Here is a 14,463-nt window from a genome sequence, read left to right as displayed (position 1 = left end):
ACTTCCTCATATGCTGATTTTCCCGACTCTTTTGAGTTCGCAAGGCGTGCCTGCGTGAACAACACCGCCTGAAACTTGTTCGGCTTCTTTCTGCCTCCCTGACGGGAGCTGTGGCCGCTTGACCTGGCTTCTCTGCCAGCCCCGCTGGGCCTTCCCCTCTCCTCCAGGACGTCAGTGCTGTCCGGGTCTCGGCTCCCACACCTCTCGCTCCACACAGGTCCCGGCCTCATCTGTTGACCCCTTACCAGAGCCCGCCTGGGTCCAGTTCTCTCCTGACTCCAAGGCCCCTGGACACCTCCACCTTAGGAGTCCCCCAACACATCTGAAAAGCCGCTTGGAAAGCTTTCTGACATTTTCTTCAGTATTTCTAGGTGTGTTCCAGCAGGGCGGCTTTTAGTTCCTAAGTGTACTCAATGGTTTTCACTATTTTAGAAGCCAAAAACCTGGCCATTGTCTGTTCCTTTTCTTTCTTCTTCGTATTTTCCCTACACAATACTTATTCTTCTCAGTACGATTTCCTCTAACTAGGGAAAGGTCACACAAGGAAGCAATGACAGGAAACGCACAGGAGTGAGTGTTGGCTGTGATTTCACTCCATGTGCAATTAATCCACACTTGTTATGCACAGTAAAATAACCAGCATCAATGGCTTTAAACAGAAAGGGAAGTGAGCCTGTGGTCTGTGTTTACCTGTAGCAGCCAACCTGCCCTGATGCACAGCCCAGAATGACAGTCTCTGAACAATAGGGCTACTTTATGGTCTGGCAGATTCGCATTTTCTTTTGTGTCTTGCTTTGCATCTCATTATCTTAATTCCTGCAGTAAATAACCTGCTTTCCTTACCTTTCCTTCTGGAAAGACGGGGTCTCGCCCTGGCTGGTCTGGGTGTGGTGCATCCAGAGGCCTGCTCCTGGTGCTTTCCCAAGGAGGCCACACTCGGGGCACAGGAGTGCTCCTGGTGTTGCTAAGCAAGTCCCCTCTGCCAGGGGTCCCGGCTTGATCTGAGGCCGGCTCTGAAATGGGCATGTGTGACTGGCACTGTAGGTGACTCTGGGCAGGGAGGTCTTCAGAATACATAAATCATTCATTTCCATTTAGAAGTAAATGGAGTAAGTCTAGTCTCCCTTTGAGTTCTAAATCCTTGTTATTCAAATAGCACCGACACATCTGGTCAGAAGCTCCTTCTCAGCCACTCTCAGGTCTCTCCTGATTTTTTTTTCCCTAATTGATTAATGCAACCAGTTGCTGAGTTTCTGATAACGCAGGGCTGAGGACAATCCTATTTAATCTAATGGAGACTGACAGCTTCTCAAGCCTTCACCTGTTAACTTCTGATCTACCCAGCAACCACCTCCTACTGTGTGATGCGCAGTACAGCACCTCTGAACATGCACAGGAGGATCCCGGAGGCCAGGGAATGACACCCACTTGTCCTAACAATCCCAGGCACTGGGGAAATGCCAGTTGCCGCGCACCTCTCTGTGCACCCCACCGCTAGGGGAAGTGTCGTAGCCTGTTCTGGCCGTTTGGAGGGAATGCACAGACCGGGTGGCTCACAGACAACAGAAATGTATTGCTCACAGTTCTGGAAGCCGGATGTCTGAGATCAAGGCTTTGGCAGATTTGTTGTCTGGTGAAGGCTGCTTCCTAGTTCACAGATAGTGGCCTTTGCTGGGTCCTCATGTGGCAGAGGAGGCAAGGAAGTTCCCTGGAGTCTCTTCTGTAGGGCACTGAGCCCTCCCATGAGGCTCCACCCACCTGAACCGATGGCCTCCCGAGTCCCCGCCTCCTAACACCATGACCCAGGGAGTGAGGATCTCCACATATGAATCTGGGGAAGGGGACACAAATATTCAGACTACAGAACAGAGGGAGAAGGATAAACTGCCCCCCTACTCTCCTCTGCCAATCTGAGTCAGCCCTGCCCAGAGGCTCAGACTCCTAAGCCGTGGTGACAATATGCCACCCCAAGCCTCTGCTTCAGAGTCGAGGGCTTATTTAGCTGTCGATTTCCCAGGGCTTCAAATCCAGATTTAGCAGACATTTCACTCCTACACCCCAGGCTAGCGGCTAGAGCATTTCACATTTACTCCAACCTATTCGGGGCACGCATGGTTTAACAAGCCTGTAGTACCTGCAAGCCCTTGCATCCTGCCTAGCAACACACAGGACACGGCTGGACTGCCAGAGAAGGACACAGCAAAAGAAGCAAGGCCGGGAGCCACGTCCCGCATGACCCATCTGCACAGTGGTACTGGACCCACAGCTGCAGAAGAGGAAGGCAGGCCCGTGGTGGCCAGGAGTCCGTGGTCTGGGGTGGGAGCAGGTGTTATGAAAGCATGCAATAAGGGTCCTCACGGTGAGAGACACATCTGTGCGTCCACTGTTCACAGGGTAGATACCATCCTCCCCAGCACGTGGATGTCCAGACAAGTTAGATCACGCTCCTTGGGGTGGAGTCCGGAGTTTGTAGCTATCTTCAAGTTCCTCAGTTGATTCTAATGGCTTAAGTTGAGTCACCGCCTTGGCCATCCTTGAGAACTTTTTTTGGTGGGGAGGGTACCAGGGATTGATCTCAGGGGCACTCGACCACTGAGCCACACCCCCAGCCCTATTTTGTCTTTTATTTAGAGACAGGGTCTCACTGAGTTGCTCAGTGCCTCACTCTTGCTGAGGCTGGCTTTGTTGCTTTTTTTTTTTTTTTTTTTTTTTTTTTTTTTCGGTGCTGGGGATTGAACCCAGGGCCTTGTGCTTGCGAGGCAAGCACTCTACCAACTGAGCTATCTTATCTCCCCAGTCCCCTGAGGCTGGCTTTGAACTCGCCATCCTCCTGCCTCAGCCTCCCGAGCCGCTGGGATTACAGGCGTGTGCCACTGCGCCCCGCCACCCTTGAACACTTTGACAGGAGTTATCCGACATATTTGTAACATGCTGCTACAAACAGCGAATTGGTTTAACAAGGCGTTAAAATCCCCTGGTCACTAATTCTTAATCAGAAGTAAATGGAATGTAAATTTGTAACATCCTGGGAGTATTCGCAACATTTCCACTCAACCAGCCCTGCCGCTCGTGGGCGCTTGCTCGCTGGCCCCATCCCACTTACCCACGACCGAGTTAGAATCTGCCGCTTGACCATCTTCCCAGGTGAGGTAGCACTTAGTTCTCAGTCCTTCATTACATAAGTATGCTCAGAGAGATTTTTCTTACACATTCTTCCAGTGAATTATAAAGGGCATGATTATAAATGTTACCTGGAAGTTATATTCCCTAAGCTAAAGAGCGGCATTTCCAAAACCAAGGCATGACATTCTCCTGGACACACTGTGAAGAGTTTCTGAAACGTCGTGGCCGTGTGTGAACATAACCACGGGTGCAGGCCACAATGGCACATGGAGAGCTCTCGTGACAATGTCAGCCGGAACCTCACTCATCTCCGCTTGTCTTATGTTCAACTTTCAAAGCAGTTCTCTGAATCCCACCAAACTCACCCCTTTTGCGTATCCAATTTCAATCCGTGTCCTCTTGGCCACAAAGGGCACAAGTACCGTAGGTCGGAAGCTCCGAGGTAGATTCCCTGGAGAGGACTGCGCGTTTGTTGCATGACTTCAGGGGTCTTGGTGCCCTGTCAGTGCCACGAGGGGTCGTAGAGACCAGTGGTTTTCAAACCACCTCAAAGGGTCTACACGGGCACCATGGATATCACCACTGTGGGGAGGTGAGGATCAGAAACCTCAGGCTACCATCTCTCCTGCCCCAACTTAATGAGAAGTTCTGTCCAGATGTGGTCTGTCCTTACCAATTACACTTTTTCAAGCAGCATCATTTGGTTAAAGGCTCTTGCTATTTAAAGGCTGAAAGGCAAATGTCAATTAAGGTTTTATGGAAATGCTTTGTAAGTTTAAGGAGGGTGTGGGCACCCCGAGGTCTATGCATCAGACGCAGAGCAGCTACACAATGCCAAGGGTGGTGGCCTCAGTGAGCAGGTAAAAATTGATCACGAGTTGTCAGCCCAACCAACGTTTTCATAGCCGCATTTTGTATCAGTCTGTCTTTCATTATGATAAAAAAATACCCAAGGCTGGTCTATTAGCTTTTCATCACTGTGACCGAAGTACCCACCATAAACAACTTTGAGGAGGAAAGATTTACTTTGGCTCAAGGATTTGGAGGATTCAGTCCATGGTTGGCTGGTTCCAAAGCTCTGGCCTGAGGTGAGGAGGAACATCATGGAGGGAGGGTGTGGCAGTGGAAAGCTACTCAGCTTCTGGCAGCCTGGAAGCACGGGGGCAGGGGGCATGCCAGGGACAAGACACTGTCCCTACAGTCATGTCCCCAGTGAAACACTTCCTCCAACCACGACCCACCCACCTGCCTATGATTACCAGCCAGTAGTCCAAATAGTGAATCCATCAAATGGATTAATCCACTGATGAAGTTTGAGCCCTCAGGTCCAGTCATTTCCAAAAACCCCACCTGTGGACACTTGTGCACTGCCTTTGACAAGTAGACTTTAAGGAGACAGTCGTATCTGAACCACAACAGCTGGGGCACTTTATAGAGAAAAGGTTTATTGAATCCACAGTACGGGAGGCTCAAGGCTCTGGCCCTGGAGAGGATCTCACGGTAGATGTCATCCCAACAGCAGAAGCAAGTGCAAGGGGAGACTTCAGAGGCAGAGAGGAAGCCAGAGAGCCTGGGGTCCCCAGGGTACACTGATCCCCTCGAAGGACCCCCCAGGGGCCCAATTGCCTCCCCCAAGCCTCGCCTCTTGACACTCCCACTGCCCCACACATGGCCGCACTGGGGACTGAACTTCCAACACAGGACCTTTAGAGGGGACACTCTCAAACTACGTGCAGCCAGAGCACCGTGCTCAGGCCGGACAAGCCTGCAGGACGGTGCAGAGCACCGAGCGCTGCAGCTGAAGCAGGACACCTGCCTCCCCACGCTGGCTCTTCTGTCCACCCGTTTATGTGACTGAGGGTCAGTTGTTTAGCCTCTGAAAAGCCTAGCATCTTTAGATACTAATACAAGTCCTTCAGTCCTTTGCCCACACTCCCCAGCCCCAAACACTGGGGACCAGGCCACTGTAAGTAAATTAGAGCAAAATCTGACCTGAATATAAATGAGACTATTAATATTCTGTGTCACTGGGGTGCTGGCTACTGGTGTCCACTCAACTTCTGTTGGACTGTACCTGCATCATCTTACTCTCTCTCAAGTGGGTCCCCACATGCAGCTGATGTGGAGTCAAGAGAGCAAGAGGGGAACCAAGGGCACTCCTAGGGAAATAAAGGCCGGTGGGAACAGGGTCAGATGAGGAAAGCTTTCCAGCCACCTCGTAGCTCTGACGTTGCAGGGTGGACGAGGCCTCAGCCAACTCAACGGGCTCAGAAGGGGATTCTAAAGCACCGACCCACTAAGAAAGGGTCTGGAGTTGGGCACAATCAGCCAGGTCCCCAGGCCCTGCTCTGCCCAATCTTGGCTGAGGACAGCACGGGAGTAGCAGGGCCTTGACTTGACAGCTGAGGCCAGCCTTAAAGGATCTCCAGGCTGGAGGCTGGAGGGGGTGTCCTAACTGCATTAATTACTGCTGAATGGAGAGCTCTTGAGGAGAGCTGAGGAGTGCAGGGCTCCGTGGCTGCCACGCAGCATTTTTTTTTTTTAAAACAGCTTTAGTGATGCATAATTTACACACCACAATTTCACTCACTGAAGGACTACCAATGATTTTAGTAAATGTCCACAGCTGTGCAATCACAATTATAATCCAGGTTTAGAATGTTTCCATCGCCCAAAATGCTTGCTGTCTATTCTTACTTCCACCCTAGCAACAGGAAACCATTGGTCTGCTTTCCGCCTCTCTACTTTTGGGCTCTAGAAGTTTCATCCAAGCGGAATGATGCAGTATGCAATCTTTTGACTCTGGTTTCTTTGACTTTTCCTATTTTGAGGATCGTATGTGTTGTTGCACAGAGCCACGCCTTGTCTGTCTGTTGCTGAGTGGCCTTCTGCGGCACGGATGAAGAGTTCGGGTTAGCCAGGTGTCAGCAGACGGGCAGCTGGCCTGCAGTGAATGTGTGCCTGCAATCCTGTGTAGTTGCGTCTTCAGGTCTCTTGGTTCATCCCTGGAGTGCAACTGCTGGTCACGTGGTGAGCACGTTCCATTTGTGAAGAACCTGCCAACTGGTTCTTCAGACTGACCCGCATGGCCAGGCAGACCCTCAATGCACGAGCATTCCAGTCTCTGGACATGCATGTCAACTCTTGGTTTCAGTCTTTTGTTCCCCACCCTTCTGGTGGGAATGAAGCAGGCGTCTCATGGTGCCATCTGCATGTCCCTAAGCAGGAATGTGGAGAGCCTCTTCCTGTGCTCATGAATCACTCGCACAGCTTTCTGGGCGAGGTGTTGATCTTATTAATGAGTGACGAGGGTTGCTTACATACTCAGGATACGAGTCTTTTAGCAGATATGCAGTGTACAAATACTCTCCTAGTCTCTGGCTTATCTTTTCATTTTCTTAATGGTTTTTTCTCAAGAGTAAATTTTTAAAATTTTGATAAAGCCCAACTTTTTTTTTTTTTTTTTTATGAATTATACCTTTAGTGTCGGATCTCAACCTGCCTAACCGGAGATGGGAGAGGTCTTGCTCTGCTTTCTTCCAAACACTATAATATTTCAGATTAACAGTAACTGGGGACTGTTTTGCTCTTGGGAGAGATTTGGGAGTATCTGGAAACATCTTGATTGGCACAGGGGGTGCTACTGGCATCTACTGGTGGAGCCAGAGGCACTGTTGAGCATACCGTGCACGGGACAGCCCCTCCACCACTTTCTTCATTGAAGTGTCCCTGGGGCTGCAGTTGAGAGATCTGACTCACATTTTTGGTCCATTTTGAGTATATTTTTGCATGTGTTATGAGATAAATCTAAGGGCTTTTACATTTTCCATTTTCATTTTTTTCCTTTGTTTTTTTCCAGAACAAGTTGTTAAAAGCAATACTCTACTATGGTGGGTTGTCTAACACCTTGTTGAAAACCAGACCATAAACAGGAGGATTGAGACCTGGATTCCTGCTGCGTTCCTTGTCTGCATGTCTGTTCTCCACCAACACCCTACTTCCCAATTGCTGCAATTCCAGTGGTTTTGAAATCAGGTATTCTCAGTCTTCCAACTTTGTATTTTTTTTTTTTTTTTTTTTTAATGTTTGTTTCCTAGCGTCTCTTTGTGTTTGCATATAAAGTTTAGCATTGGCTTTCCAGATCTACACAGAAGCCACCTGGGGTTTTGACAGCTGTTGCCCTGCATTTGTATGTCACCTTGAGAACAGCTTTCTTGGCAATGCTGAGTTTTCTGACCCAGGAACTTCACACATTTCTCCATTTCTCTAGCCTTTCACTTCTGTCAGCAATGCTTCATGTTTCAGTGTACAGGTCTTAAACCTCTTCGCCAAGTTTAGTCCTGTGTTTTTAGATGCTACTATAAATGAAATTGCATTCTGAATTTCACTTCAAATTGCCTACTAACTATTACAGAATTATGACCCCACAAGTTTTATATATTGGTTTGTACTCTGTAATCTTGCCCAACTTCTTGTAAGTTCTGGTATGTTTTTCTTTGATTCCTTATGACTTGTATGTATCGTTTCATGCAGTCTTGAGAATGACGAGTTTTACTTCTTCCAGTCTGTAGGTCTTGGATTCTTTTTCTTGCCTTCTTCTCTGGGTAGAAAGCCTATCATACTGTTGAATAGAAGGGCTGAGAGTTGCCCACTTCTCCAAATTAAAGACAGAACAAAATTCAGAGTCCTGTGTGCACTGGGTGAGGGATTGCAGATCCGGAGAAACCAACGCAGGGCTGCGGGAGGAGAGCAAGGCAGCACGTATGGACTTGGTGCCAGGCCCAGCACAAGCCCTTCCTTATAAGATGTGGTCCTCGTGAGACCGGCTGCTGGCAGGTTAGTACCAGGGACTGGGGTTGGCGTGGGGACTCAGCCCTGCTGGGCAGAGGCTGGGCTGGTATTCCCTCTAGGTAGAGCTGGGGCAGATGGGAGTTCTGCAGTGTCCCTCAGCATGAGTCGGCACAACCTCTGTCGGCCTCCAACCTCTGGGTGGTGGGCGCTGTGGACACAGGCAAGGGCATGGACTTGGGGTGCTGGACTGTACCTAAGTCCAGCCATTGCCCCTCATGAGCATCATGAGGCACGGCTGGGTGAGCACCGTGCTCACGAACCCGGGACACCTCAATTCCAGCCGCAGGCCTGCCTCTTCTCCTCTTCTAACAACGGATCCATTACACTTGTTGAGGGACTGACGTGGACCTGAGCTGGGAACAGGAGCTGAGTGACAGTGAGTAACACAGAAAGAGGCAGTGCCATGGTGGCTCTTAGAGGCATCTTCAGCCTCACCTGGGCTTAGCGTTGCTCCTTTAGGCGGCCAGCCAGTCAGGGGGTGCAGGGCTCATCCCCTGCCGCAGACTCAGGGTGGCGGGTGCAGCTCTGGTCTCCTGCTGGTGAGGCTCTGGACACCAGGGCCACACGCGGACAAGCGGTCATCACGTGGCCCTGCACACCTGTCCTCCTCAATGACTGTGAGAAGGCTCAGGTACACAAACGTCACTTAATGACTAACAGACGTCCCTCATACCTAGAATGCGAGACGTCGAAAAGGTCTCGGCGTCAAAGCCAGGAAACTGACGAGCTGCCTGTTCTGAGTAATAAGACGACTAAAGGGATTTCCACTCTTTATTTGAAAGTACAGTGCTTTAATGACAAAGATTCTGCCGTCTTTCAATTGTGATCATTGTTAAGATAAAAAGAACAGCACTACATAGAGAGGGCCCAGGCAGGGTGGGCATGCTTCTCTGAAACGTGAGTGGCTGGCGCTGGAGTTAAGACAGCATCTCGCCCCAGGCAGACTGTGCCCTCAGGCTCCTCCACCTCGGCTCCTCCTCGAAGGCTGCTCTGCACCCCAGGATGGTGTTGCAAGCTGGCTGCAGATGCCACGTGCTGGTGTCTTTGTCACTACGGCAACAGGTAGTTTTCAAAGGCGCAGACCTTGTGCTGAGTGATTGAATCTAGAGAGGGAGAGAAAAGCAGCTGGATTCAGGACAGCAACCACAGCACAGCAAGTGTGACCTTAGGAGTATCACCTGACCTTGCAGCACCTGTGGCTTTCCAATAAACTAAAATAAAGCAGACTTATTCAGCTCCAGGCTCACAGCCACAGCCCTGTCAGGTTACTGCACACAGAGGCGGAACCTTCCACTGGGAAAGGTGCCAGTCTAGGACATGGAGACCTGAATTCTAACCTCAGTCAGCCCCCTCAAACACTCTGGTACAACGCGGGGTATAAACAGGCGTTTAGAGGAGTTTCCCTTGTGACACTAACATGGTCCATGCCATGCCATTCCATCTGCCTAGCAGGTATTTTACACGGAATAGTCAAACACGTTTCCCAAAACTTGGCTTGTTACGGTTCAGCCTAAGAGCAGGGCCAGGGAGCTCTGCGGTCCCCTCGGTGGGAAACACACTTGCTTCATGAAATTCAAGAGAGCATGGCAGGGGCAGCAGGGTGCTCACCCGGCCTGCCCAGGGGCCGGCTGCAGCGCCCCCAGCGCGGAGAGCCTCTGCTGGACATTCTGCTCCCACCACCAGGAGGAAGAAGGGATGCAGCTGAGGGGCAGCGTGGCGGGAAGGTGCGAGGAGTTCACTCAGCTGAGTGCAGTGAGTGCCGGTTACACAAGGAGGTCACCCTGCAGTCACACTGGAAGGACCGTGAGAAGCCACGTGGACGAGTGGTGAAGGACGGAAAGCGACGATGGTCGCCTGAGATGAGGGGAAAGTGCGCTTATTCTACGAATAGAGAAAAGAAAATGGAGGAAAAACTCGGCTCGTCCTGGCTGTGACTTGAGAAGGTGTCCTAGGATTTACTGTTGCCTTCCCAATGCACTGTGCTTACGCAGGAGGTCTGAGCTGGGGGAGTCCTCGGGTGGACTTCAGAAGGAGGGCCACGGACATTCGTGCTGTCTGTCATCCACCTGTCTTCTGTCTGTCTGTCTGCATCTATCTCGTGTGTATATAAATACAGTGGCGTGACTATTACTAGTATTAGGAATACCATTTCGTCTATCGCAGTGAAGTATTATGATTTGCATTTTAATATGTTAGTCTTTATTTGTGATACATGTTGCATATATTTTCTCTGCTTGTCACTTGTCTTTTGACTTTTCTTGTGCACAGTTTTGCCAGGCAAAAGTTTCTGTCTTTTTTATGTACTCATGAATATTCTGATATTTTGTTTTGTTGCCCTTAGCCATAGGTAGAAAGCTGTTTTCCTGATCCAGAGTCTAAAGAATTCGGTCATATTTTCTGCCGAATCATACAAACTTTATGGATGCAACTTTTACACTTAGATTTCTGATTCGATATGATTTCTGGAAGCTGGATGGCATGATGCTTTACTTAATCTGAAAATTCAATATAATTAATAAATTTCAAACTTTAAAAAAGAAAATCGACATATTCATTTTAAAGTTTATGTGAAAGATAAAACACCAAAAATGCAATTTTGAAAAGGAGAAATAATGGGAGGGAATTTGATCAACCAGATACAGAAAAACTGTACTGTATTTTACTGTAAAATAATTATATTGTTCTGTATAATAGTGAACTGTAAAATCATTTGTGCTCAGCACAAAATAGACAAAAGACTGATGGAGGAGAATAACCAGAAACACCCTCACGTACATGGGAGTTTACGAGAGGATTCCAGGGAGGCAGTTAAATCAGAGAAAGATGGATGTGTGACTAACAAATGGCACGGCCGCGGCTCACAACACAGCCGGCAGCCAGATCAACAGTCTTCTAAACATTGATGGAAACTATGAACAGAAGATACAGGAGACTATTTCTAAAGCTCAGGGATGAGAAAGAGCTGAGAAAGCCAAAGTATTGAATGTAGAGGCCATGGAAGAAGAGAGGAATTTGATTTATAAAAACAATAATGAAAAATTAAAACCTCTGTAATACTGAGCACAACATAAGATCAAAGAGTCACAGAGAATCTTAAACCATCTATAACAAATAGTTAGAGTCCATATCATTTCAGTATTGCTATAAAGCAATGGAAAAGATAACTCCATTTAAAAATAGGCAAGAGATAGGCACAGGCCATCTGTGAAACATGAATCCCCTTGCTAAGATATTCATATGCACTTGCAACTCAGTTCCCAGGGAACTGCAAATGGAATATGGAGGCTTATTTGTTTTATGCCTCTGGAAATCCAAACACCGCACATACGGGCCGCATCCTGCATCAGTGAGGAAAGGAATTCACACGCAGCTCATACCCTAGGCTGCAGCGACTGCCCTTCTAGGAACACACTGCGTATGAATACTCACTTGCCTGGGACTGGGCTACAAGAACTACAGACCAAGACGACCTCTGAAAGTTGCATTCAAATTTTTTCAGTGAACACACACACACACACACACACAGAGTTCAAAAGTATCAGAAACAGAGGAAACGACCCAAATGCCCAATAACAGGAAGTGCATAAATTAACACAGTACCTCTGATGACTAAAGAGAATGGAACAGCCGCGTATGTGTTAAAAGGGAAGGATCCTCTTGACACAGGTAAGTGAAGACACATGGAAAATACGTGGTCAACTATTTATATCAAAACAAATCCCTAAATAATACTTAATTTTTACATGTATTTCCACGAAATATGTTTTTAAAAATCACGAAGACGAGGTTGTCTCTTTATTGGCATTACTTTAAGGAGGGGCAGAGGCTCGGACCCCTGCACTGTGCTCGAGTTCTTTGACCGTGAGGTCATCGTCCCATCTGTCCCCACCTGCACCCACCCACAGCCCTCCGTTCATCTGCTGTGCTGTGGGAAGAAGGCTGACTTCTGAATCTAGGCCAGACGGAAGTCACCTCGACGTCACCTCACAACACAGGATGCAGCCCTCAAGTCTCTCATGGTGTGCGCTGACTGTGCTGCCCAGGGAGTCACCGTGGGTTTCAGAGAGGTGGCACTGAGGTCCCCAAGTGGCACAATAGGCCTGGGGGGGTCATGAGGGAGGAGCATCTGGTGGGGCCACGAGGGCCGGAAGCAGGAGAGCCATGCCTGGGAGCCCCTCGCAGCTCCAAGCTCCTGGTGACGACACACACGGGAAAGTTCACCTGGCATCTGCAGACAGCCATGTCCCCTGATTCCAGTGTCACATCATATGAATAACCTCCCACATCCAACGAAACCTGACCCAGGACAGACGTGAGCAAGGCCGGCCCTGGCCAGCGGAGACATGCGGACAGTAGGCTGAACTGCACAGAGCAGCTCTAGGAAATTCAACTTGGGAAAAGAAACCAAAACTTTTCTTATTTAAAAAAAAAACAATGTGAGTTAGAAGGCCTTGGCACACGTCCATGTGAAAGCTAGTTTACTGGCCACTCCTGTGTGGTCTCTTGGTCAGGACATGGAATCAGCACGCTGCCAACACTGATTTCTTCACAGTATGGCGGGCAAATCCCACTATTCAACTTGAAACTCCAACTGCCAAGAGCTGGATGTGGCTGATGACACTTGTGCCAAGTTCAAGAGCACTACGGAGCCTATGAGGAGCCTTATCTTTGTTTATCAAAACAAACCAAGAATTTCAGGGCTGGGAGAAACATCTGCGGGCATGAAGCCAGACACCCATTCAGTTAGGGCATTACCTCTACTTCCCTGTGCAATGAAGGCCACCCAGCCTCTGGGGACACTCAGGAGGGGCTTTACTACTTGAGGCCTCCCTTAGCGGCAGAGCCCAGTGGTTAAGAACGTTGCCTATGTGACCCCAGAGCTGCCTGCGGTGTGTCTTCCCCCATGGACCTTGGAACCAAGGGAGCAGGACTCTCCTGCTTTCCCAGGGTGGTCCTGCAGGTGGTTCTTCTGCAGCCTGAGCAGACAAGCTTGGTCCCCCTCCTGCCTGCTGGGCACCTCATGCACCACTGCCGGATGCTTACAGCTCGGGCTGGCTGTCACCTTTAATTCTCTTTCTCTGCAAGGGCAACTGGTCTGAAATTTGCACTGAACATATGATAACTTCGCCTGCACGGATATGAACTTAGTCCTACCCACCATCATTTACCCACTGAACGTCTGCAAGAGCTGAAAATCACCCCTTCCTGACGTCCATGTAACAAGTCACACTTGACCTTGTCCATCAAGGCCCTGGGCCACCTGAGTGGTCCATCTGGAAGCCACCTGCTTCTCCAGCCTTGTGGACCATCCTTGGTACCCTCCTTCACTTCAGCACCCAGCCTGCTGCTTCTCCTGACCTTGCAACCTCCACACCTGCTCCCTTGGCCCACCAGGCCTGTCCTGCAGACCTGCCCCGGTCCTCTTCTCTCTCACAAGTCTAAGCTCAAAGGCAGCTGTCTGCTGTCACTCACTGTCACTCCTGATACCTCCTATTTCCGTCACAGTGTTGACCTCCATAAGAATGATTTTAAAATTTGTTTTCTGCCTTCTCCCCTAGAATATAGGCCCCACAGGGGCAACAACTGTATTTCTCTTGTCCACCGCTACACCTGAGTGTCTAGAACATGGTTGGCACAGAGTGCAAAATAAATAGATACAAGCAACCCGACAGCACGTGGTGTGTTAGCAGACGAGAGCTGGGCCCGACATCCCTCTCGCTCACACTGACTGGAGACCTCGTCCCCGACGCTTCACTGAGAGTGTACTGAGAGGATCAGGCACACCATGGACAGGATGGCCTGTCCTAACCCGTCATTCCAAGCATACCAACTTTTCTTTACTGTCTGGGAGATGGGAACAAAATGATAGCATTAGAGAGCTTTCCCTGAAATCACTGTTTTTTACTATTTTTTCTATCATTTTTGCAGTTACCACTGGCGGAGGAATACTGATTCCGTAAATGGATTTTGTAAAGCACAACCATGCGGAATTAGTTATTAGTTTCTTGATTCTCTTGGATGTTTCTATGCAGACGATTGTACCACTTGTAAATAAGATGCTTCTGCCTTCCTTGATCTTGGTCTTTTCTTCTGATGCTGCCCCTTGACTGGGAGCCCAGGGCCCTGGGAGGAGGGGTCAGGGCTCCCAGGAGCATCTCCTGCCTGGCTTGAGCTTGAACTGAGGTTCCCACTGCTAAAGCCTCTGCTGTACTTTTTCTTTTCCTTCCTTTTGTTGGCTGTGTTTTAAGTCCCCTTTTAGTTCCCGAAGAGTGTTTCATCATGAGTGCGTCCTGCATAGTCTTTCATGTTTTCTAACAACACTGAGAAAATTAAGAGATTATAAAAGAAGATTTGACCCTTCATTTATCCTTATACTCCCAGCTTACAACTTGGTTATATGCTTTTTTACACATTTACTAAATTTGATTTGCTAATATTTTATTTTAGATTTTTATATCTATGTTTACAAATAAGTTTGGGCTCTGACAT

At 48.9% G+C, this 14,463-nt stretch overlaps 1 protein-coding gene across 3 annotated transcripts in view; it reads right to left on the bottom strand.

The window, feature by feature from the left end:
• MCPH1 (microcephalin 1) overlaps positions 1-14,463 on the bottom strand; it is a 211,684-nt gene that overhangs the window by 14,045 nt on the left and 183,176 nt on the right. Inside the window, exon 14 of one of the 3 annotated variants that reach the window (XM_079141818.1) lies at positions 8,995-9,077. The exons of the other annotated variants lie outside the window; for them this stretch is intronic. Within the exon in view, the coding sequence (XP_078997944.1) occupies positions 9,025-9,077 (53 nt within the window). The 3' untranslated portion in view covers positions 8,995-9,024. Of the gene's footprint in view, positions 1-8,994; positions 9,078-14,463 lie in introns of those variants that run through there. 3 annotated transcript variants of the gene reach the window in all.

The sequence above is a fragment of the Sciurus vulgaris genome, assembly GCF_902686455.1.
Source record: "Sciurus vulgaris genome assembly, chromosome: 5".
Lineage (NCBI taxonomy): Eukaryota > Metazoa > Chordata > Mammalia > Rodentia > Sciuridae > Sciurus > Sciurus vulgaris.
Note: the sequence above shows the minus strand (reverse complement) of the source record. Positions and strands in the feature narration are given on the sequence as shown.